This window comes from Colias croceus, chromosome 13, assembly GCF_905220415.1.
Source record: "Colias croceus chromosome 13, ilColCroc2.1".
In the NCBI taxonomy this organism is placed as follows: domain Eukaryota; kingdom Metazoa; phylum Arthropoda; class Insecta; order Lepidoptera; family Pieridae; genus Colias; species Colias croceus.
Window position 1 is genome coordinate 8605449 of NC_059549.1, and position 25560 is coordinate 8631008.

The 25560-nt window shown below is 33.3% G+C and overlaps 1 protein-coding gene across 2 annotated transcripts in view; it reads right to left on the bottom strand.

The window, feature by feature from the left end:
- The window catches only part of LOC123696595 (leucine zipper putative tumor suppressor 2 homolog), a 76622-nt gene that overhangs the window by 42686 nt on the left and 8376 nt on the right, over positions 1-25560 (bottom strand). For both annotated transcript variants that reach the window (XM_045642873.1, XM_045642872.1), the window contains exon 2: positions 24257-24355. In XM_045642873.1, the coding sequence (XP_045498829.1) occupies positions 24257-24343 (87 nt within the window). In that variant the 5' untranslated portion in view covers positions 24344-24355. The remainder of the gene's footprint in view (positions 1-24256; positions 24356-25560) is intronic.

Genomic DNA, 25560 nt, shown 5'->3' on the forward strand with positions numbered 1-25560 from the left:
GGTATAAGCAATATTATTTCAATTTAAACGGAACTTTCTTAATGTCCTCTTTGCGCTCTTGTAAAAAATGCTTTTCAATTTGCTACAGTGACCACTCTCCACATATCGATTTTAACATAAACATTAGCAAATGTCGCGTCGAACGGTTTCGCAAAATCGATTATTAAAATCGAATCTAGATTGTGAAATTATTTAAAATATCAATAGTCAAGTGACAAGCTACTGTTGATCATTCGGAGCCGCTTTAAAACGTGAAAAATTCGTGACCGAGCGTCACGACTCGGCTGAATAGAGCAGACTAGTGACATGTCCTCGAACAAGGGAACGTTTTAAATACGGTATACCTTAAATGTCGATGTGGTATTAAAATTTTGATGTTCTGGAAGACTGGAGAATAGATAGTAGACAATTTAGAGCGGGTACTAACGCGATCTAGGTAGGACTTAATACTTATTTAGTACGTTAACTGTCCCCTATAATGTCTTCATATTTTTTTTTTCAGATGACGATTTTTTTTATATTCTATGTAATGATACTAGATGAATTAATATGTATTTCAAAATAAATATTTTGTCACCTATGCAAAAACAAATCCTGACCTTAAATATAATATTAAAACCTTACTCAATCTCATAATATTCAGTGTATCACAATCACCACTTTCAAAATTATTTCACGGTTCAAATGTCATCATTAAGATACCTAATATAAATGTCTTAAGAAATCTATAACAGACTTTCACATACTATTAAAAACTAAAACGTTTTAACATCTCAATATTTAGAAACAAACATAAATATTTATCTGCAGCTGTAATGGATGCCATTAATATATTGGGTGACAGAGTATGATTCAGAAGCAACCATTAGCTTGTACGTACCATATTACAAATGGCACTTAGATAAAGCAAAAGAGCATTCATTTTCATAGATAATAACGCACAAATAAATGGTGTGAGATACATTGGTGTATTCGCGAGGATAATGTTCTTATTTCCTTATCTATAAAGGCAATCAGAGGGAGGAATGGCGCTTGCTCCGACCATTAATTGTACCTATGCTGCGTTGAGAAATTGTTGTAATGTCTTTAATGCTTTGATAATTTATCAATAGGTATTAAGCTTTCAAGAAACCAACGGGCTTTGTGTTTTGATGGTTTTGCGGATTTATTTGAATAATTGAACAACCACTGGCTTGCCTAGCTTTTTTAATCTTACTTTTAGTAATTTTTTGTTTTAACATTTTAAAAAATGATTATTATATATTTACTCGATATAAATAATTGAGTAAACTTTTGGTATCAATACAAAACAGTTAAATACAAAACATTTAAAACTCAAGTAATAGGCAATTAAAATCATTAGTTACATTTAAATAATATTCCGATTCCATAATTGCAGCGACACTCGGATAAATGTCTTCTGTGCCAATAGAGTTGTATTCAATTACGCTTCTGTGGGCAATTTGCAGGCAATTTTATAGCTATTTTATAGAATGTACTGAGAAAATTCTAGACTAATTAAGTGTTTAAATCTACGGAAATGTCCGAGTCACGTTTTCCGTTTAACTCCTTAGCGGGAAGGTTTGATTACTATAAATAGGATTGAGAAATATGGAATATCCAATTTCATCCATCCTTTTAATAGGAAATTATGTTCTCACGTCTTCTAAAAGTATATTTACAGCTGCAACGGATGATTATTTTTTCAATCTGTAAGTAATAGTTGCATGAGTTTGTATCATTCTTGCGTACTTTTGATATTGTTTAAAGTGTAGTTCATAAGTAAACTTACTGTCTAAATTGAGATATCTTTTAAATTTCACCTACACCATAAACAATGCTTAAACACAAAGCATTATGTGGCTCTCTCTTATCCGTACAACGAAGATGCTATTCAAAATTGTGCTACCTTCTAACATATTTACAGTTAAATTCATCATAACAAGCGTAAGGGCTTCACATAGGCAATACAATTCGAAAAGTATGCCAGTATTGTATACAGCTAGATTGCATTGAGTTTCCCACGACCTACTGATTGGACTCATACTTCTGAAAGCGTCAATCATAATTCATGATTTTAGGCCTAGATTCGTAGGTCATTCCACCAACATACTTAAATAAGGTACAAATAAAGAACGAAGGAAAACAAACAACAAAGAATAACAACCATACAATACACACAACATTCATTATTTTGTGGTGGACAAATTTTTTAATTATTGTACGCTCAAAAATTTCATAACCATGACACAGTACCATTGATAAAATTTTATTTTAAATGTACCCATAATGTAAATAAATTACTTACCTACTTACTAGAAAAAAACCTTGTTTAGGCTAACGTTGAATAAATATCTACTAAAGTAATGGTTAGGTCTGTTAAGTTACTACATTGTTTAAAAGGCTAAAGATATTAACTACATAGGTTAGGTATGTAATAAACTTACTGAATTAAAGCTTGCTTTTAAAATATAGATAATAAACATTAACATTCCTCTCTAACTATACTACCTACGATAATAGTCAAATAATATGTATCTACTTTCTTTATTATAAGGCTATATAGTTTTAACTATTGTATTTTCCACAGCATCCTTAATAATATAAATGTAAGTATTGTGGTAGGAACAGTTTAAACTTTAAGCCTTATTTTTTTTTTTTCTAGATACATAATATAAATCCAACTAGATGCGTCATTGACGATTTCAAATACTCGATTGTAAATCCAGATATTTCATACATCCTTGGTTATATTATACGATGTAAACAAATATGAGAACTCGTGGATAATATCTTGAAATGTGACGGATAGGTAAATGTAAATTATAGTTCCAAAGTGAACCACCATTGTTTCCACGATACGATCATAGACGCTAATGGTCCGTTATTTAATGATATATATATAGAGCATATATAAATTTTAACGAAATATCTTAGTATGTAGGCTTTGAGTACGATCGCTTCCTTATGGTTCCGTCCTAGTTCCTAGTGGTTGACCCATTTGGAGACACGGGACTTCACTTTTATGCTTTGAGAATTGAGTCATTTTAAAATAGGATGTGGTGTAGTGCCCTGTGCTTTGAATAGGAACAAATCAGGGATATATAAAATAGAAATGTAAATGCCCTTTGAGAAAAGATTGGATAGTTTTCGATGAAATTGTTTTGAAAATTAATAAATAATGAAACCTTTTGCGACGTAGAAAGGAGAGAACATGTAGATTGTAGAGCAAGGAAATTTAGTTGACCAAATTTCATTGAGGTTATCGACATCTAGCCTCTTTTTATAACCTCATGATAAAAAAACGAACAAAATTCCTACATAAAATAAAACTAAAACACATTTGCGTAACAAAAACTAATCATACCATTCATTCATATCAGATTCCATTCAATAATCGCTTACGTCACGAAACAGTGGCAAATTATAATTATATAATATTCGTCGATTGTCCGTCTGATTCGCATTCTAAACGCGAGTGCATACGGAACTAGGAAGGCGCCAGGGTTCAAGATCGATTCTCTAGTTAAACATGGATATATACTCTATGGATATGCAAAGTTACATGTATTTTTTCTAGAGTGAAAGTGATCAGTAATAATAGAAATGTTTTTTCATGTTTGTATTAGTCTTTTAAGATCAAGTCAAATAATTTAATTGGTTTAATTTGGCTGCTATAAAGTAGAGACTTTCAGAATATATTTTTCTATCAATTCACCTTTAGAAACGTCATAAATTGTATAAAAATATTAATTTAATTTAACTATTAGCATTTATGAATAGAAAATCGGTTACGCAGTGAACTAATAATAAATTGAAATAATATTTTCTACAAATCATAAAAAGCAAAGTATAATTACTTTTAATAAAACAATGTTACGGTCACATTTCCTTATTAAGTTATCAACTTTCCTACGCATAAAATATCATAAATTCAAAGTTATCGGAAAACATTTGAAAATCGTACATAACTGCTTTATATAATACGATTTATAGTTCAAAACACCGATAAAACACTTCTAAACTGTCATATTACGCACTAGACGCATCTAGTAATTATAATGCATGTTGCAAACAATACGCATTGTTGTATTTTTTGTGTGCGCTTTGCTAATTTATGATTTGACGTAATTTACAAGCGTGGAAAGGTCGTGGGACATAATAGACGCGTTTTTGCACAATTTTACGAGTATACATTACGTTTACTGTTATGTACAAACAGTGTACCTATTATGTTAACATTAAAAATTTAAATAATAAACTTTAATACTTCTAATTATTCTTATCTACTGCTACCTACTCATAAATATTTGTATTAAGACAGCGAGACATTTACAAGTACTTAGTAATATGTGGAAGAAAATATAAAAAAAAAACATTACATAAACAAGTATCACAAATTTTTAACGTTCAAGTCAAAATCTCAACCAAACTCTACCTTTCAGTTACATTCGATTATATAAATAATCGTAACTGCCACAAGTTTACAGACGTATCAACGTCATACTACAATATCCTTATTCCTTCCTCAATAAATTCACCGCTCTAGTTCTACCATCACTAGAACATTATAATGTTTATATAATACCAAAGATAATACAATAATATACTAGTACCGTAATATACTAGTATACTAGTATACCGTAATATACTAGTATACGTAGTATATTATTATTAGTCTGTGCTAGTACCTACACTTTACGGCGATCGCACAAACATCTATGCAAATTGTGATTGAAGTGACCATTGTTGTATTATATAACATTTCAGGGTATAAACTAGAAAGCCAACATTATATAAGTTCCGAACAGGATCTTAACAAGTGTCCAATGTACATGTCTTATGTACCTGTAGTTTATATACTAGTAAATTAGTAATGGTTAATTGAAGACGGGACAATGTCTAATGAATTGTCTCCATTGTGAATCAATTGACATCGATATAACGATGGTTTATTACGATTGAATACATTTAATAGGAATTGATTTAATAGGAATGGAATTAAGCGAAGTACTAATTGACTTTAGAATTGGAAGAAAACTGAAATTATAAATGTGTATATGCGTACATAACCATTTTGATATGCTTAAATAAATTTTAAATACGTTTGAAAATACAAATAAAAAAGGATTGGTAACAGGAAAAAACAAATATTTAGAGACTACACACTTTACAGTTATTATATCTTCACAATTAAAAGCTACAAAAGTACATATTACTTTTTGGAACTGTAACAAAGTTATCAATTATCGTTCACATCACGAAGTTATCAAGATGAATTTCTTTGCAGAGAAATAAAACGAGTTTTCGGCACTGATTTAATTTTGTGATAATTCTTGATTGACCTAGTTACTGTTTTCCTCGTAAATGGAAGTTTTTGATGTAAAATAAACAAAATAACAGATTTATGTGAAGATAATCATGATTTCGGCGTATTCTCTTTATACTCGAATGGTAAAAATTTTATAGCATAATAACTGCAATTTTCCTCTAAGATAAACTAAACGTTTATACTTATAATCTAAGTATTTACCCTGCAGTATTATGTATTATGCGTATTTATAAGTTTTACGTGTCATAAAAAGTAAGTACATTCATAAAGCTCATAATGTCGTCATTTTGTATAATAGTTAATGCCTTGATATTTTGCACAAAAATAGGTATTGTAATAACATAATGTATGTGTTTATCCGAAAAAACGTATGTGTGCCACGTATAATATGAATAAATTTTATTTAACGCAAGTAAAATATGTATGTAATTTATCATTCATTTCTTAAATCAAAAAATACATATCTTCATTAACAGACCAAAAAAATCGCTCTATAAAAGTGAAAATTTTTCGTTGGAAAGTGTACTTCTTTATAAAAAAAATCAGTGAAACAGGCTCCTTGCACTTGACTAAGTACTTTCGCTGTACGACCTTCATCTGGTGGCCCACTGCGCCACAGCCCCGGGCGGCTTTCTCGCGGTGTAGGGTTGACAACCCTTTGTAACTAATTGATGTAAAATTGCTCTGCAAGTACAGCTGCAAGGCAAACAATGCAAATTGGAATGTTAATTGTAAAAGTTTGATTAAAATTAATGAAAGATTAATGCAATTTTTATATTGTTTGTTTCTAGCTTTACGATTTTGTAAACTACCAAAGAAATTTAATATTTTCATAGGTAAACTATGTTCCATATATTATAGAAAGCATTTTTCAAACAAATTATCGACAATTAATTACTATATGAAGTTTAAAGCGTAAAATATAAACGTGACAACCCTAATTCTTGTTAACTGGTATTGTTCAATGTTCGGACATGATCGTTTACGCCTCTGCTAATCGAGAATGTGAGAAAATACCCAGCTCTTATCTATAAGAGCTATAACTATTTACTATCTATAGCTGTAGTAGATTATGTCCAAAGCTATAAAGTTTACAGCACTATCTTGGAAAATAGCCTAGACATATCAATCTAAAATGTAAAATGTTCTATTTAATAGTTCTGTTTAATTTTACTGAATTGTTATATTTAATCTGTAAGTTCTAACACCAAAGACAGTTTATTTTTCTATCTAAGAAATTTAATTCTAAATTTGAAATTAGCGCCAATAATATCTCATTATTGCAGCGAAAAAAGAAAAAAAAATGTCTTCATTGACCGATAAGGACTGTACTATAATCAGCCATTGTTATTCTGAGTTCGATTTAAAAAATATGTTCCCACAGTCTAGCTTTGCGAACGAGCTTTCAAAACAACTGAATGGTCATCATCTCGTTTGTTAGCCATGCTTTGAGGTCGCTTTCACTCGATTGATGGATACAATATTACAGCACTCCTTTGACATAGGACCTAAAATCGCGTAACACAAAATAAACTAATTTTTCATCAAGAACAGCGAAAGTGCTTTACAAAACAGTTCTTATTATATTGACGTAAACATTGAACAGTTTTGGAGTACAATAGATCGCATATAAAAAGTAACTCGGGGTCAGATTCAAATTACTTTCTATTTTTAATGTTACAATTATGGTTACAATGTTTTGTTTGTTATGTTTATGGTAGGTATAATATGTTCATAATAAATAACAAGGTTAGCGAAATTAAGCGCCACAAAAGCGTAAGAATGTGGGGTATTAATTATTATATTTCGTGAGCAGTAGAATATCATTTTATGATATTGATGACACAATACTTCTTCAATTCAATTAACCTATTGCAGATACTATTTGAATTATTAACCTGATTGTGTTGTTTTTTAATTAAAAGGTTTATTTGAACTATCAAGATTGAAAATACGAAACAAATCTCTTAATCTTCATTTCGTCAAACAAAAGTACACACATAACACCACTTCATATATCACCATCATTTGTCTCTATCGTCTTTCATTTCCATTTAGGAAGTGGTTCATCCATCTCTCACGTAAGCTTTTAAAAATAACAAAACGTTTAAGTAATAGTTTCACAATAAGATAACGTTAAGACGTACCTAGACAATTACAACAGAAAGATGTGTTATACAACATGTATTCTTAAAAGGTCAGAAAATTAGTCCTCAAACGTAAACATGATTGTTATGGGTAAAAACCACTGTCAAGAGCATGCATTTAAAGCGTCTTTAATAAAAAAAAAACTATGCCAATAGTATTAACATGATATTCACAAAGATGATTTTCTTGATTCAGTTGGAAGTATAAAAACGTAGACCGTACTATAGTCACTCTCAGGGGAGTATTTGCATGTCGTGTTTAATATGATTTATATTTTATTAAAAAGACTCTGATTTGCTATAACTGATAGTTTTAATAATTATTTTGTTATAATATTTTTAGCGACATTTCTATAAACAAGCTGAGGTGTCAGTAATGTGTTGCCACGTTAGAAGAAGAGACTGTGAGTAATGGTAAAATTTGCTCTACATTGGCGTAGTTAAAGAAAACTCAGTAAATATATAGTCGTGTAAAAGTTGTAACCTGAAGTGGAATTAAGTCTTGAAAAGTCAGGATACTTGGACACATCCACACAAAACTTTTCTATGCCTATAATAATGAATAAGTCCATGCGTCATATACCGTATTCTAACATTAACTTTTTATAGCTACGGATTATAATTTTTTTGGGATTTTTTTCTAAGTCACATTATGTTAACGGTTATAAATCCATATTGATACTAGAGGATTTGTCATATACGTGATACGATCGGCAAAAAACGGAATACAGTTGCGTTTTCTGTCAATCAAAATATGATTGAGTCGATAGCTTATACCTACCACAAAATACAAAGATAATTTTTATACATGTGTTATTAGCACATAAGAAACATATAAAAGGTTTTTTGTACAACGTAGATAAAAGTATAATTTTACGAAGGTTTTTTTTTTTTTTAATCTATGATGTACAAAAATATTTTTGATTGGCATTGGCCTTAACAATACTTTTTAAGAAAGTACAATTTTAGATAATTTAATATATTATGATTATTTAATTCATATTAAAAGTGCGTAGTAGGTATATTGCATTATCTAGGGAGGTACATTTTTCATTTGTTATTCAAACATTGCTTATAAGTTATTACTAACGTCATAACGTGACATTTCACGTAGGTACAGTATTTAAAAATTACTTATTTGACGTAATGGGATAACAAAAACCTGAGAAGTGATATTTATAAAATAAAATGATAAATAGACAGAAAATATAATTACCTTATTGAATTACACTATTCGAATAGGTATTACAAATAGCGAAGCCAGGCTTTTGAACTACCTATCAAAAAAATGTTAAGTTTATAAAATACGTCATTTCAAATGAAATATTTAAAATTGTACCTTTATCTATATCCCAATTAAGCCCTTGTATAACGCTATTAAAAATCCTTCAACAACCTTTGAATTTAAAATATATACGATCAAAGTATTGACAGAACAGCCTTGGCTTAAGAGCTTTTGACGCCAATTATACATTTCAATTGAATTGAAAACCAATATTTCACGTGAGATCTCCGTAAAGAGCAAATAATTATCGACACGGCAATTTAATTCAACACAAAAACTTTATTTATACTGGTTGTTACTTTATGTATAAGCTATTTCGTTTATTATCGATTACATAGAGCGATATTGAAGATATGTGTGCGTGTCATTGTTAACATTGTTTGTTTTGTTAATAATAAGACGGTTTAATTATATGGACTTTTGAGTAATCTAGCACCATTAAAAAAATTTTGTTTACATAATATTATCACTTAAATTACCTACGAATATAAAATATGTAATTGAATAACAAATTTTGAAGTTAATAACTTACCCTAATAGTCACGGAAACGATTAACAAAATTTTCATTCCCTAGCAATAAATAAACTAAATTCATCTTTCAAAAACAACTATTCATGAGGCGAGATCGTTATCGATTTTTTTCTATTCTTTATAATTTTGAAAATCATGTTAATAAAATTTAAACTACAACCATAAAAAGGTTGTAAAATCATATTTTAATAATGTCAACTCATTAAATATATACCCAAGTAACCTGAATGTATGATGGAGGCACACAATACAAGCACATTTAAGCATATCGGACTAATATCTAATTGTGCGGTAAGTTTCTCTATAAGGCCATCAATTAAACACTGACGCTGCATTTTTGTTTTAAAAAGAGCAAATTCAAAGCACATTGAAATGTCACTCTTGTTGCTTTGTTAAAAACTTGATCTCGATCGAGAAATACTTATTTTGTTCCTTTTGGTTTTGTTCGCTGTCTAGGTTCTAGGGTAAAATAGGGTAAAAACTTTAGCAAGAAATGCCCCAAGCCTTACGAAGTTTTTACAGCTGCAGCGCGGCAAAATTACCTTGTTAGTAGATCAAATTGGGCAATGAAAAAATCTATTAACGAATTTCCAAATAGACGACCAAGCAAACAAATTAATGAGCATGAAAAGCGTTATTTTTGTTTCTAACAGACTCAATTCAAATCAGAATTGTTGCTCAATGTAATTTACATTCAGTTCCTTTTTATAACTCAATTTAACAAGATTTATGTGAACTATGACCAAATGATTTCAAATTGTTTCACCCCAAGCGGAATTGAACAATTGCAAATCAAAATTACATAAGTCTAGTCCAAATATTATTGTACTGTTATTCGCACCGTATAAGGGTGTTCATTTAGCTAACAATGTAATGACTAAACGTTATCAAAATACTTTGCTATTGTTACAGACCTCGTAAATTATCGAGAATTAAATTAATTTGTAATATTTAATAGAACGAAGCGTTTAAGGTAAAATGACTAGGTATTATTTAAGTGGTACATGTAGTTTATACCGGATATATTTCAGGATTTACATGTTATACATTCTTGAAATTAAAAATGTATAATATAGATTCCCACACAAGTATATTAGCTGCAGATAATTTAAAAGAAATTTATGATCACTTAAGATAAGTAACTATTTTATAGAAATCTATTTCTATTTTTTCATTGTCGATTTCTATGGAAGGAAGTCATTTAGAAATCTATTAGTATTAAAAAGTATTAATCAACAAACCAATACTTGAACTAGAAAATTTATTTCATTTATTATTAAGAATAGCAATATCGTCAAAAATTCAATTTAGTAACGGATGTATAATATATACGACTATACAAATAAAGCAATCAACACGTCTACCAATAAAAATAATTAGCAACATCATAAAAAAAAACTATAAGAATAAATATTTTTAACACCTCTTAGATTCCATGATAGATTAGCATTTGACGGACATGGTTCCTACACTTCTATAGAAAAAGACATGCATCATCAGCATGAACAAACAACTGTAACAGTAGCCTTAGTTCACACTTTTGGGGCACGGGGCACGGGCCTACTATGAGGGTTCAGGCCATCCACCATGCTGGCTAAGTGAACGTTGGCAGATGTCACATAAATAAATAAATAAATAAATAAATAACTTTATTGTCATAAAAAATAGGTACAGCTTATATATGAATCCATAGGCTCCTGAATTAGTTAAATACTGTGTCTCAGGAGCCAGTGGCTTCTCCCATTAATTGAACATGTCGTCGTACTCTTGACTCGTCGACATGCCAATTTCCTCACAAATAGATATCATCATATAAATAACGTATAATCGATCTCTATCAGCCCTACCATAGTATAATGAATGTACACAGTACCTACACGGTAATTACATATACCTAACTGTAGAAGAGCGCCGACGTTGCAGTTTCAGCGTGTTGTGGAAATGACGACGTTTGACCCCAATTCGGCGCCTCGTGTTATTTTTAAGTTAATTATAATTCATTACATATTCAATCGTCGAATGTGTTAGAATAATTTTAGATATAATATTTAATTGTAATTTAGTCTTAATTAAAGTATTAGAAAGTTTTTTTTTGGTTTTTTTTCTATTCTGTGGCTGTCGCGTACTTATTTGGCGCAGTCGGTAGGATATCCGCAAGTAGTATTCAAGACTAATTATCTTACATCGATATAACTATACGTCGAGAAGCTACTTTGGGGGCTTTCAAGCACCGGCATCGGATATCAAGAATCTACAGTTCTGCAACAGCCCAGGGGAATCCAAACTTCGATTCACGGAGAGAAACCAGAAAATGCAGTATATGTAAGTACACTTGAATTACTCTCGTGTTGCTTCCTTTATTCCTAGGTGTATCCTTTAGCACAAAATTTATCACCCTAGAGCCTCTAGGTCGCGGGACCCTGAATCGCGTCAGGCCCGCCAACGTGTAGTAGATAACAATAGAGATACAGATTTAGATAATAGTTTATTTTTAGATAATTTATTCGATTTAGAAATGGCACATCCTAGAGACCCGGACACAATTTTTAAAGCCCTTCGCTTAGTTCCCGATTTTGACGGAAATCCCAACATTTTACCTAGGTTCATTAGGATATGCGATCAAGTAGTTGTGCAATACTTAAGCACCGAACCGGGTAGCGAGTTTTCAAATCTGTGCTTGCTGAATGGTATCCTTAACAAAATAACTGGGACCGCGGCATGTACAATTAATTCTAATGGTATCCCGGATAGTTGGTTAGGTATTCGAAGTGCTTTGATTAATAACTTTTCTGATCAACGCGATGAAACCGCCTTGTACAATGACCTCTCCTTAACGACGCAAGGTAGTAGAACACCACAAGAATTTTACGAACATTGTCAAACTTTGTTTAGTACTATAATGACTTATGTGACGTTACATGAAACTATTCCCACTACCATTGAAGCGAAACGCGATTTATATAAGAAAGTGACGATGCAAGCGTTTGTACGAGGACTTAAAGAACCTCTAGGTTCCCGTATACGCTGCATGCGCCCTCCTACTATTGAAAAGGCGCTCGAATACGTCCAGGAGGAACTTAATGTGATGTACCTCCAATCGCGAAACGACTCGACTAAGAATCAACCAACTCCTAAGATTAACCTCACACAACCCTCGTTATCTTTTACACCCCCGCGTCTACAGAATCATCAATTACCAGTCAACTTACAGGCCCCTATGGCACCACGCCCGTTTAGGCCTCCTACTCATCCGTTTAATCAAAATCGTATGCCCACTAATACGCAAAGAATGTTCGCTGCACCTCCACCTAACTATAATCCTCGTAGTAATGTATTTAAGTTACAACCACGCCATAGTTCACCACAGGCACAAGGCCCTCAGCCTATGAGTGGGGTACAACGATTCACTCCTAAAGAATTGCCTCCGACTAATAGGATGATCGCGGGTCATGATTGGAGTAAATTTGGTAATCCGCCACCATCCAATTACTTTAAATCTCGTGAACTTAACTTGAACGACTCCGCGGCTTATAATGACTTGTGCTACGGTTACGGTGGTTATTATCAAGAACCTGACTATACGCAGTATTATGACTACTCTGACAATGGACTTACTTATGAACCCGTGTATGACATGACGTATTACGATACTACTGTGAACAACCCACCACATGACGACTATCAAACGCAGTTAGGACCTAATCAAACCGAACAGGATTTTCAGGAGGATTCGAATTCACCAAAACCAAGATAGAATTGAATCTTCAAACGCAAAGACAGTTACCATATATTCAGATTAGGAACCCACCTTTGAAACTGCTTATTGATACAGGTGCTAACCAATCCTTCATAAGCCCGGAAGCTGTCGATAGATATTTTGCAAATTATCCTCTCAATTTCGATCCTTTTGAAGTAACCAATATACATGCGACTAGTAGGAATAACTATTCAATTACTTTACCATGTTTCGATGAATTTAATGACCCTGATAGTATGAAGCTTTTCATATATCGATTTCATGACTACTTCGACGGACTTATAGGTTTAGATTTATTAAGTGGTTGGGAGGCTCGAATTGATTTAAGAGAAGGTAAACTGTTAACTCGCTCCGCGTCAAATCCTATTATGATGTACAACTCTTGCAACGTGAACTTATACGAGGATATAATTCCAGCGAGAACTTCTAAAATCATTCGTATTCCCGTAGATACGATTGATGGTGATGTACTCGTAAGGGAACAGGTACTCTGTAATTGCATTATTCACGAATGTATTACTACTATTAAGAATAACCGTGGTTATTTGGAGATTGAGAATCCTACACCAAATGACGTCATATTTTCATTAGATACACCAGCGCACGCAGAATTATTTAATGTGGAGTGCATGCGTACTCAACAATTAAACTCACGCGCACGTGATGTCATTTCACGTTTACGAACGGACCACTTAAACGAAGAGGAAAAAGCTAATCTTATTAAGCTTTGCTCTCGTTATGCTGACGTTTTTTATATTGAAGGGGAAGCTCTTACCTTTACGAATAAAATTAAACATCGAATAAGAACTACTGATGAATTGCCGGTTCATACAAAGAGCTACCGATATCCATTCGTACACCGTCAGGAAGTAAGAGACCAGATCAAGAAAATGTTGGAACAGGGTATAATACGACCATCCGAATCTGCATGGAGCTCACCCATTTGGGTAGTACCAAAGAAGATAGATGCATCTGGTAAGCAGAAATGGCGTCTTGTGGTTGACTTTCGAAAAGTCAACGAAAAAACGCTAGATGATAAATATCCTATTCCAAATATAAGTGATGTTCTGGATAAGTTGGGAAAGTGCCAGTACTTCACCACACTTGATTTGGCGAGTGGATTTTACCAAGTGGAAATGGATCCACAGGATATAGAAAAGACAGCATTTAATGTTGAACATGGTCATTTTGAATTTCTACGTATGCCTATGGGACTCAAGAATTCTCCGTCCACATTTCAGCGAGTAATGGACAACGTCTTGAGAGGGCTACAAAATGAAATATGTCTAGTGTATCTCGACGATATAATAGTGTTCAGCACATCCCTACAGGAGCACATGATTAATCTTGAAAAGGTTTTTCAGAGACTTAGAGATTCAAACTTCAAAATTCAGATGGATAAATCAGAGTTTCTGAAGCTTGAAACAGCTTATCTTGGACACATCATCAGTAAGGATGGAATCAAACCAAATCCTGACAAGATAGAGGCTATAAGAAAATACCCCATCCCTAAGACACCTAAAGAGATAAAACAATTCTTAGGCCTACTTGGTTATTATAGGAAATTTATTCCAGATTTCGCTCGCACTACTAAGCCACTCACTCAATGTTTGAAGAAAGGAAGAAAAATCAGTGTCGACAATGAATACATAAATTGTTTTGAGAAATGCAAAAGTCTCTTAACTAACGACCCCATCCTGCAATATCCTGATTTTACCAAGGAATTTGTACTAACAACGGATGCATCAAATGTTGCTATTGGAGCCATCCTATCACAGGGTCCAATTGGGTCAGATAAACCCGTGTGTTATGCATCGCGAACCCTAAACGAAAGTGAGATGAACTACAGTACAATCGAAAAGGAACTGCTTGCTATAGTATGGGCTACAAAATACTTTAGACCCTATCTATTTGGTCGAAAGTTTAAGATCATAACCGACCACAAGCCACTACAATGGATGATGAATCTGAAAGAGCCGAATTCACGTCTCACAAGATGGCGACTTAAACTGAGTGAGTACGATTTTACCGTAGTCTATAAAAAAGGTAAAATTAACACCAATGCTGACGCTCTTTCCCGTGTAGAAATTCACACTAAAGACGTAATGTCTTTGATAGATGAAATTGACGAGCTTAATTCAATTATGGGAAATCCATCTGATACCATACGAGCTCAAGCTAATTCATCTACTGAGACTGTTCACACTAGCAATGAGAATCCAATTTTAGAGATCCCTATCACAGACGAACCACTCAATAAATTCAATAGACAAGTACACTTTACGATCGTGAATGGTGTTAAAAAGCGGCCTCAGGTAACTAGACCATTTGATACTCACACGCGCATTAGTATTCAATTATCAGAATCTAATTTAGAGGAAGACGTAATCAACGCCGTCAAAGAATACGTAAATCCAAAGGTAAAAACCGCCCTGTTAATTACTCCTCCATTGGGAATGTATTCGATTATCCCGATACTACAAGATAAATTTAGAAGTTCATCCATGAATCTTGTGTTAGCTAAAATGGAATTGGAAAATGTTAAGGATTATCTTCGTCAACAGGAAATTATCCGCCACTACCATGACGGAAAAACCAACCATAGAGGAATAAATGAATCCTTTTTAGCATTATCCCGGAAGTATTACTGGCCAAAGATGAAGGAACACATAACAAAATTTATAAGTGAATGTACACTATGCGGACAGGCAAAGTATGATAGGCATCCCGTTAGACCTCAGTTTAACATTGTACCACCGGCTACCAAGCCATTTGAAATAGTTCATATAGATTTATTTACAGCAGAAGGCGAGAAATACTTAACATTTATAGACGTTTTCACTAAATACGGTCAAGCTTACCACTTACGTGACGGAACAGCTGTTAGTATACTACAATCCCTCTTACATTATTGCACGCATCATGGTATTCCTTTAACCATCATAACGGATAATGGGACCGAGTTCACCAACCAACTGTTTATGGAATTTACGAGATTACATAAGATCAACCATCATAGAATATTAGCTCATTCTCCTAACGATAATGGAAATATCGAAAGGTTTCATTTGACTATCCTTGAACACCTTAGGCTTCTTAAATTACAACGTAAAGAAGAACCTATTATTAATCTTATGCCTTATGCAATTATAGCTTATAATAGTAGTATACATAGTTTCACACGATGTAGGCCCTTTGACTTATTAACAGGACATTTTGACCCCAGAGACTGCATGGACATTGACTTTACACAGACTTTATTACAACAGTATGTCCAAAATCACAGAGACCGAATGACAAAAGTATATGACATAATAAACTCTTCATCCCTTGCTCACCGTACCGAATTAATGGAAAATAGAAATAGAACTCGCGAACCTGAAATAGAATACGCACCCCAACAACAGGTTTTTATTAAGAACCCCTTTGCTAGTCGACAAAAAACTGCCCCTCGTTATACACAAGATACAGTTTTAGCTAATCTACCCATTCATATATACACGTCGAAAAAACGCGGCCCTATAGCAAAATCAAGGTTGAAACGTATACCTAAAGCGGCCAATTTGTTACAGGATTCTGCTAATGACGGTTCTTCCACTGACGCGACCTCAAGAGATAAAACTTGAGAACTTGGATGACGGACCAGGGTTACTACCCTACAAACTTGGACTTATGAGACTTACGACACACCATCATACATTTCTTCAATACGTAAACTTGACTGACATAGAGAGTAATATCCACTCGATGCAATCTCAGCTACTAAGCTACCAAGACCGACTAACAAACGACACCTTTCCAATATATGAAATTCAGATATTATATCTTTCTAACAAGCTTGACAAAGTTCTTAAGCAGTTACGATCTTTGGAACCGAATCGCGTTAAAAGAGGTCTTGTAGATGGATTAGGTTCAATCATCAAAGGAATAACAGGAAATTTAGATCAAACTGACGCTTTAACATATAATAAGGCTATTAAAACGTTAGAAACCAATCAGAATGAAATAGTTAAAGAATTTAATAATCATATCAGTATTAACAAGGAGTGGATGTCCAAGCATAGTAGTGTGTTAACCCAAATTTTAGAAAACCAGATCAAAATTAACACCACATTGAACTTGATTACCAATAGTGATGTACGTAGAGAGGAAAGTCTAGTTAAATATGCCAAGTTTGCACAACTTCTAGAAGTGTTGACTGAAAATGTAGAGGACCTAACTCAGGAATTACTTAGGATAGAAAATAGTTTAGCTTTTATTCGTGCTTCGAGCACGCATCATTCGATGATAGATATAGATATATTAGAATCAATAGTTAGTAGATTAAAAGTAATTTACGGTAGAGAGCAGATTTTAGATTTAGAACTTAGAGAATACTATGATATTATTATTCCGGCATCGTATTATGTCGATAGGAATATAGTTTTCGTTTTTAAGTTTCCTATAGTATCTAGAGATAGTTATGACTTTTATAGGTTATCCATAGTTCCTAATAAACACGCCCAAGCCCTTATACCATCCTTTCCTTTCATAGCAACTAACGAGTTGTCGTTCGTGTACATAGAGGCAGAATGCCCGAAGTTGAAAACCTGGTATCTCTGTGGTAAAGCGATTGTTCATCAAATTCGTACCAAATCGGATTGCATCCAGGAACTTATCATCAACCGAATCCTTCAGAAATCCTGCGAACTCACTTCAGTAAATTTGTTACGGGAGGCCATGGAGAAACTCGATGATCAGCACTACGTTGTATCATTCCCGCAGAAAACTAAAGTACATCTTACTTGTAGCAATAGAAGCCTTACATCACTTCAAGGGAGCTATCTCATCACGGTTCCTATCGGATGTCGTTTCAAGACAGGACAATTGACCATTGCTAACGACAACGATGAGATCAGAGGACAACCCCTCAAATTAATGAATATATCCTATGATATTGGAAACCAAAAGATTGCAGCAGCTCGCATCAGCCTCAACTCCATCGATCTGCGAGGATTACACCATGTCCAAGATAGAATGCTAGTCCAGCCTCCTTTACACATTGACAGTGTGCAATCAGGTATTCTCCACCATACAACAATACCTGTCTACACTATACTTGGGTGTGCGGTCATATTGGCTCTCATACATATGACTAGACAGCGCATAAAGAGTAACCGTAACCGAACGGAAGAACACCAGCAACCACCTGCAACCGAGACAAAAAGGAAAACGGGTAACCCTGAGAATGTTCCGGCGATATTTTCACTAAAGGTTTAAAATAGTCGCCGTTCCAAAGGGGGAGGAATTACATATACCTAACTGTAGAAGAGCGCCGACGTTGCAGTTTCAGCGTGTTGTGGAAATGACGACGTTTGACCCCAATTCGGCGCCTCGTGTTATTTTTAAGTTAATTATAATTCATTACATATTCAATCGTCGAATGTGTTAGAATAATTTTAGATATAATATTTAATTGTAATTTAGTCTTAATTAAAGTATTAGAAAGTTTTTTTTTGGTTTTTTTTCTATTCTGTGGCTGTCGCGTACTTATTTCGGTGAAACGGTGTTAATTGATGTTTTGCATATCGGCGATTAGCTCGAGCCTGTTTTACTGTTACACAACATGTGCGGTCTCACTGAAGATCCCGTCGTACTTGCTTTATACTTTTCCGTGCTCATTTATTATTCCTTCCTAGATGTGAAATTGATGAATGGGCTGCTAATGTTTTTAATGTTAAAAATATCGTCTAAATGGGATTGAGTAAAAAACTATCTACATTAAAATCTTTATACATTTTTTATTGCATTGCAAAAAATTAATTCCACCGAGCTTACAACTTTCGATACATATTAAATTATTTTATTATAACAAACGACGTAACGATACTTAATTAGAACCAATTAATAAATCATATAAATGTTTTAATACTTAATACCTTTACTTAAACAGGTATATTCGCAATAAAATTAGTTTATACGGTCATTTATATTGCTAATTCCGTAATAAATAACCCAATCAATAAATACCCATCACGCAGCTTTCACCCTAGGAACATTCTAGGCTCTAGCATCCATAGACCATAAACGTTAAGGCGAATGTCTGAAATATTCCACAGATAATATATAAGTCTATGAAGTTTGCACCTCGTGGGAGAGACTAGGCGCCGTCGCCTCCTACGCTTTCCTTTGAGATGTATGGCCGGTGCAACGATGCTCCACATTCAAACCACTCCTTGTTTACAAATTGAGAGCTGTCTGTGGCTATTACGAAATTTCATTACTTCCCATTTCGAATTTGCGACGGGTAAATTGCAGTTATATGCGACTTTCATTTAATGTATAGCAGTACTGGCACATAAATTATTTAAAAGTAACAATATACATATATGTATTTTGAATAATGTTATTTCGTAGAATAAGAATGAAATGTACTTCTCTAGATTTGTTAGGCAATTGACAATTTTTTAATGACCAATCACCAAAAAACCAGTATAGCCAATCAATAACACATATTGTTAATAAAATTCGCATACACCTACAAATTAAAAGTATCCGCTTCAGAACCCGCGAAGCCTTCATTATGGTTATTAAAGTTCATTGTACCGAGCAAGAAAATAGTAGACCGTCCGGCGAATATTAATACATCCGTAGTTTATACAAAAAGCACCGGCTAGACTTCTTGTTGCTCTAAGCGCATCCTGCCGCTGTACCCATCTTATAGCAAAATTATTTCCAGAGGGGAAGAATGACAGGGCTATATAGGTCGTCTAGCGCCATCACTTTCTCACTCTGGATTTAATATTGCTATAAGTCATGGTAACCATCCTGCTCGTTTTATAAATAAAGTATATATAAAAATCAATGCCACTTTTCGTTGTAATTCCATAACTCGAGAACGGCTGAACCGATTTCGATAATTCTTTTTTTATTATATTCCTTGAAGTACGAGGATGGTTCTTATATAGAGAAAACGTTAATATGTACCACGGGCGAAGCCGGGGCGGACCGCTAGTAATCTAATATATAAAAATCAATGCCACTTTTCGTTGTAATTCCATAACTCGAGAACGGCTGAACCGATTTCGATAATTCTTTTTTTATTATATTCCTTGAAGTACGAGGATGGTTCTTATGTAGAGAAAACGTTAATATGTACCACGGGCGAAGCCGGGGCGGACCGCTAGTAAAGTATAAAATAAAAGAGAAATGAGTGTAATCTGGCTCTTTGAGGTCAGGCGTGCGCTGCCCCGTATTGTTTGTCGTGGTAATGCTCCGTCATGCGGTTTACTATTCTGTCGACTTTAACGATCCTTCGGATGAAATTTGCAAGAGTTTTTACATTTTGATTCGTCATAGGCGTTGATCGACGAATGAAGTTTATGGGTCTTACTTGATTCTTAATAAAAAATAACGAATGAACTTATTTCTATGTTATTATACTTGTGAATTTGAAAGATTGTTTTGAGCGGAAATACTAAAATATACTAATCTCGTTTGAAAATTCTTTCATCAATAGAAAGTTACATTAATCTCGGCATTTATTTTTCTGTTTTTAATCCCAAACCGGGCGGAATGCAGGCAGGCAAGGGTAGATTCGTTTGTATTTATTAAGAGGCTTTCTGACAGTTTTCAATTGTTATTTCTTCTCATAATATTTGGAAATGTATCCAAAACAATCGGCCATGTCACTTATTATGTCGGTCAAACGAGAATGTATCAGTCAGAAATCGGCTTCATAACGGAATTGTCGCCAATTAGCGCTCTCACCATCGAACTAGCTTATTATCATTCTAATGTAGTGCTTTTAAAATTTAAACATGATTTATGATATATTGTTTTTGCCATCGCCACTTTCTTATTTATGTTCGTTTTTGTAACCTCTTATGGGTATATTAACTCTCTCCTTAAATGTGTTCATACTTGCTCAAGTAAATATGAAATAGAATATACACAGCAGTTTTGTGGACTCTATTTCACTTCAAAAGCTTTCCATTTTATTATAAAAGTTTGGAGGCTTTGGAGAAAAGCCAAGTTTCCACTAGGTGCCCAACATTAAGTACATAAAAATACGATAGGTTACATCGCAGCACCATATTATACAAACACAATATACTTCACACACAAACGTATCTAAATTAAAAGCTTTAATTTGCAACGTTGCATTTATTATCGAACTTTTTGACGATGCTTTATAAAACTTCATAAACTTGGTAACAAGCTTCATCAGAAGAAAAGTTTGGAATTAATATTCAAAGCGAACGTCAAGAACGCTGAATGCGGAAAATTGTATTAAATAATAGTTCACGTAAGGAGACATTCAGTTTAGCTTTGTTTATGATATATCCGAGTCATGAATCTAGATTTCTAATAACCATTTAAGCTCAGTCAGGCTCAGGTAGGGCTACCAGATTTGGAAGACTGTCATTATGCATAGGTAGGATTGAGATAATGAGTTAAGATTTCAGGTTTAGGTAATACTTACGTATAATTGATTAAGGCCAGGATTTTTTTTCCATATGTAGTATTCTACTCTACCACTTACGAGTGCTATGAGCCAACAAGCATCAGTGCAATACCTTACCATAAGTAAGTAAAATAATAAAAATATTATGATTAAGTATATGTGAGCCAGAGTTAGTAGTATACGAGCTTGATTCTTTTTTGATTTAAAAATAAGCATTTCTGCTTCAATTTAATTAAAATAAAAATTATTTTATTTATTTTCAAGTTTGCATTTCTATTTTCATTCATTTTATGCAAAAGTGCGTCGTGCAAACCAATAAATTATAAAATTTCATAGACCAAAATACATTTACACGATCAACCTACCGATCAATATATCTACGAGAATTTTCCACATGCGAACCCTACTCGATGCAAAATTTATGGGTCTAAGAAGATTGCACTCTAAGCCGCGTCTGCCCCCGGCGACTGTCCAACGCATAAATTGCTTATATCTCTAATAACACTGGGGTTTTAGCGAATCGTTATAGAAACAGATTGCTATTACACGCAGTACCGACAATGTCCAGTTAACTGTGCTATAAATATTACAGTATTGACTATTGCCAGCGATTCCCTATTTAACCCCTTCAGGGGATGCGGTGCATATAATATTCCTAGTCGGTATTTAGGTAAAAAAATACTGATTTAAAAATATTCTCTAAAGTTATATTACGTTATATATATGGTGATATCATATTATTAACCAACGTCCAACGCTGTTCTTGTTCCTTTTGAATGACATGCAATGATGCAACATTGCATTCATTATAATTGCTTTCACTAGAACCTTCATAAACGTTATAGAGGAGCTATACATTAGTTACCTTATATGTATCCTTACTTAGTGAATGAAACGTCCTTAAATGGCCGTAACAACAATAAATTTATTTCCCCGCTGCCCATTTTAAACGATAATTTACAAATGATCGACCCAAAGATAATAAATTAAGAGCGCGACTCAATTTATTACACATTGCTACAATTTCACCGAACATGCATCATACCGGCCGGTCCATATATCATCAGCTTATTTGCCGCTGAAAGGGACAGCAGATCTTTGATTTACGCATCACTTTCTTCTGAATACCGTTAAACCTTTTACAAGGAAAGTTCGTAAAGTATGACAGATGGCCCGCTCGCATTCATTTACGCCGATTTAATAATAAAGTGTCTTATTATACGTCATAATGTTCGGCGTTGATGTGGTAATACGCTATTTATGTTCAACTTATCATATTTTAAGGTTTTCAGAGTCGCGACTTTCACGTGAAAGCTCTGTCCTCATAATATATGATTGATGATATGAACAAAAATTGTCGGTTTGTCTGAAGCATCTCTTAAAACTTGCTGAAAACCATATATACAAAATCATATTGATAGATATGTCATATATACTACTAAAAAATATGAAAATAAGCTGAAAAAACTTTTCATTCCACTTCAGACACCTTCTTAAATTCGCATTATTTTATATTTTGCTAGGAAGATAAACAATATTTCTACAAAAGTCAATCGTTCAAATGATACACATGACAAAAACCTTGCAAATTAAGAAAATAACAATCTCAATCCTCATTCAAATTTATAATACAAAGCTATGGCTTATTGTCTATGGACAATCTAGAACAAGTTAGTTTTTATGCAAATAAATGTCTATGGGCGAAACTAAAGGCGCCGCTAGACCTATCTATAAACATTAATTTAAACAAAAGATGGTTATGGTCGACATAGAGGCTGGTTTTATGATAATAGCATAAACGCCGTGTGAAGTGGAACAAGCTGGCCTGGTTATGGAAATCAGGGAAATGATCGATGCGAATTTGATATGAGAACGGTTGCTTTTAAATATTTGTATTTTACTCAAAACCTGTAGAACAATCCTTTCTATAGAGTCTACTGTATTATTAAAGGAAAATGTTCTGGTGCAGTTGGTATATATAAATATCGATTAGACGTCTTTAATTATTCAATATAGTAGATACATACATCTGAATCTAAGCAAAAATTTTAATAAGTTACGTCTAACGGTAACATCTTTTAAAAGTTCTAGAATGATAATTACTTAATTGATTACAGGATCAGGAATGTCGCAAATTGACTGTTGAAATTACCTAGCACAGTATTTATTTGATGGTAATTTAGCGACAAAACTTATACATCTGGTTATTTCGCTTAATAAACGCAATCATGGTTTTAGTGCACAGGAAGCTATCCATCTGTCGGTGAATTAAAAAAATTAATATTGACTTTGAGACGAAATTAAATATTTTGCCATTTAAACCGGTTTTATTCATGATATTCATGGAAATTTCTATAGAAAAAGAGCGCATAATTTGTGCAAAATTTTAATGAATGAAAATAAAAATTTGTATTAAAAGCAGTTTATGTTGCTATGCGGACGTACCTGTTCAAATTGCTATTCAAGATAAATAAATAATTCCGAAAACCAGATGATCAAAAAAAGGAAATTTCTCAATGCTTTACAAATGCATCTATTTTGATAATACAGTTGTTTATATAATCATTTGTCCGTTTTAAATAAATTTTAAATTAAATTCTAAGCGAATGTTCAAACATTCGATGACATAATGAACAAGCGATGATAGTCATAAAAATGTCTCGAATACGTTTCCCACAGGAGATTACCTTTTATCTTTTGTTATTATCTTATTCTATCTTTCTAATTTTATTTAAATAAATAATGCAAAGTACTTACATTACCAAGGAAGCCGCTACAAGGCTGTATGGGCGGCGGTAGAGGCGGCAGGTCCGGGGTTCGCGGACTACCCTCACTGTGGCCCATCTCAGTGCATCGCTGCAAAATAAGATAGTTTTGTACAACACTATGAAATTTTTGCATAAGATGTTTTTCATTTTTTGTATTAAGCCATAAAGTTTGAATAAGGTCTATAGACTTCAGATATAAATTATATTTCAGTTACCTCTATTAAAATGAGAAACAATGTGTTGTAAATTTTAATAGGTTTGAATGTAGTTGCTATTAAATGTTAAATTAATTTTACAGTCTGTTAAATAAACAGCAATAACATGTCGGATCTATTTAATATTTTAATCCTATACTAAGTGCCTGTCTAAAAGCCATGTAAAGATATGAAGGTCTTGTCTGTTTAGTTGACCTAATTGCGCAATATATTATAGTCAATTAACATTGTTTTATGTAATAAGAAATATCCAGAAATTAAATCTGTTTAGTTGACCTAATTGCGCAATATATTATAGCCAATTAACATTGTTTTATGTAATAAAAAAACATCCCGAAATTAAAATTACCAATATACTTAGTTTAATTTGACCAAGTGAAAATTAATTTAAATATACATTACATACATTACATTACTCTATTATGATTTGGTGTCGTACTGCACATAATTACACACTATTATTCGATGGTATTTAAGTTGAAACTGAGATAACTGTGTATTTAAACTTTAAAGCTCAACAAATCAATAGGTTTCAGCCTTCGGCAACCCTATAACACCATATCCAACATAACATAAACAATAATAAAAACATCACCAAGAATAGAATAAATTAACATTTCTAAACATTCGTATTCTCAAGGATTACTAGCCTGCATTGTCCCACAAACCTGAAAGTGAATAACGGATTATTATTTACGATTTTCTGTCCGTGTGTAAGGAGAGCTGCTTCAAACAGGTCCCATTTGAAATTATGTATGCGAATGCATATATACCTGGTAGTATACGATACGTTATGGTTATATTAGTCGAATATAACGTTATCTACATTTCAATCTAGCATATGGTGCAATGGCTGACGCGAGAATTGGACAATCGAGTTCTCGGTTCGAAGTTCGAAGTAACAAAAAGCTTGGTGTAGCAGTTAGCACTCGTACTAAGGGGCCATCCATTAATCACACACACATTTTGGTATTTTTTGACCCCCCCTCCCCCTTGGTGATACGTGGTGAGGTTTAAGATTACCCCTCCCCCCTCCCCCCTATACCACGTGTATTTTTTCGTACCTGCAAAGAATCAA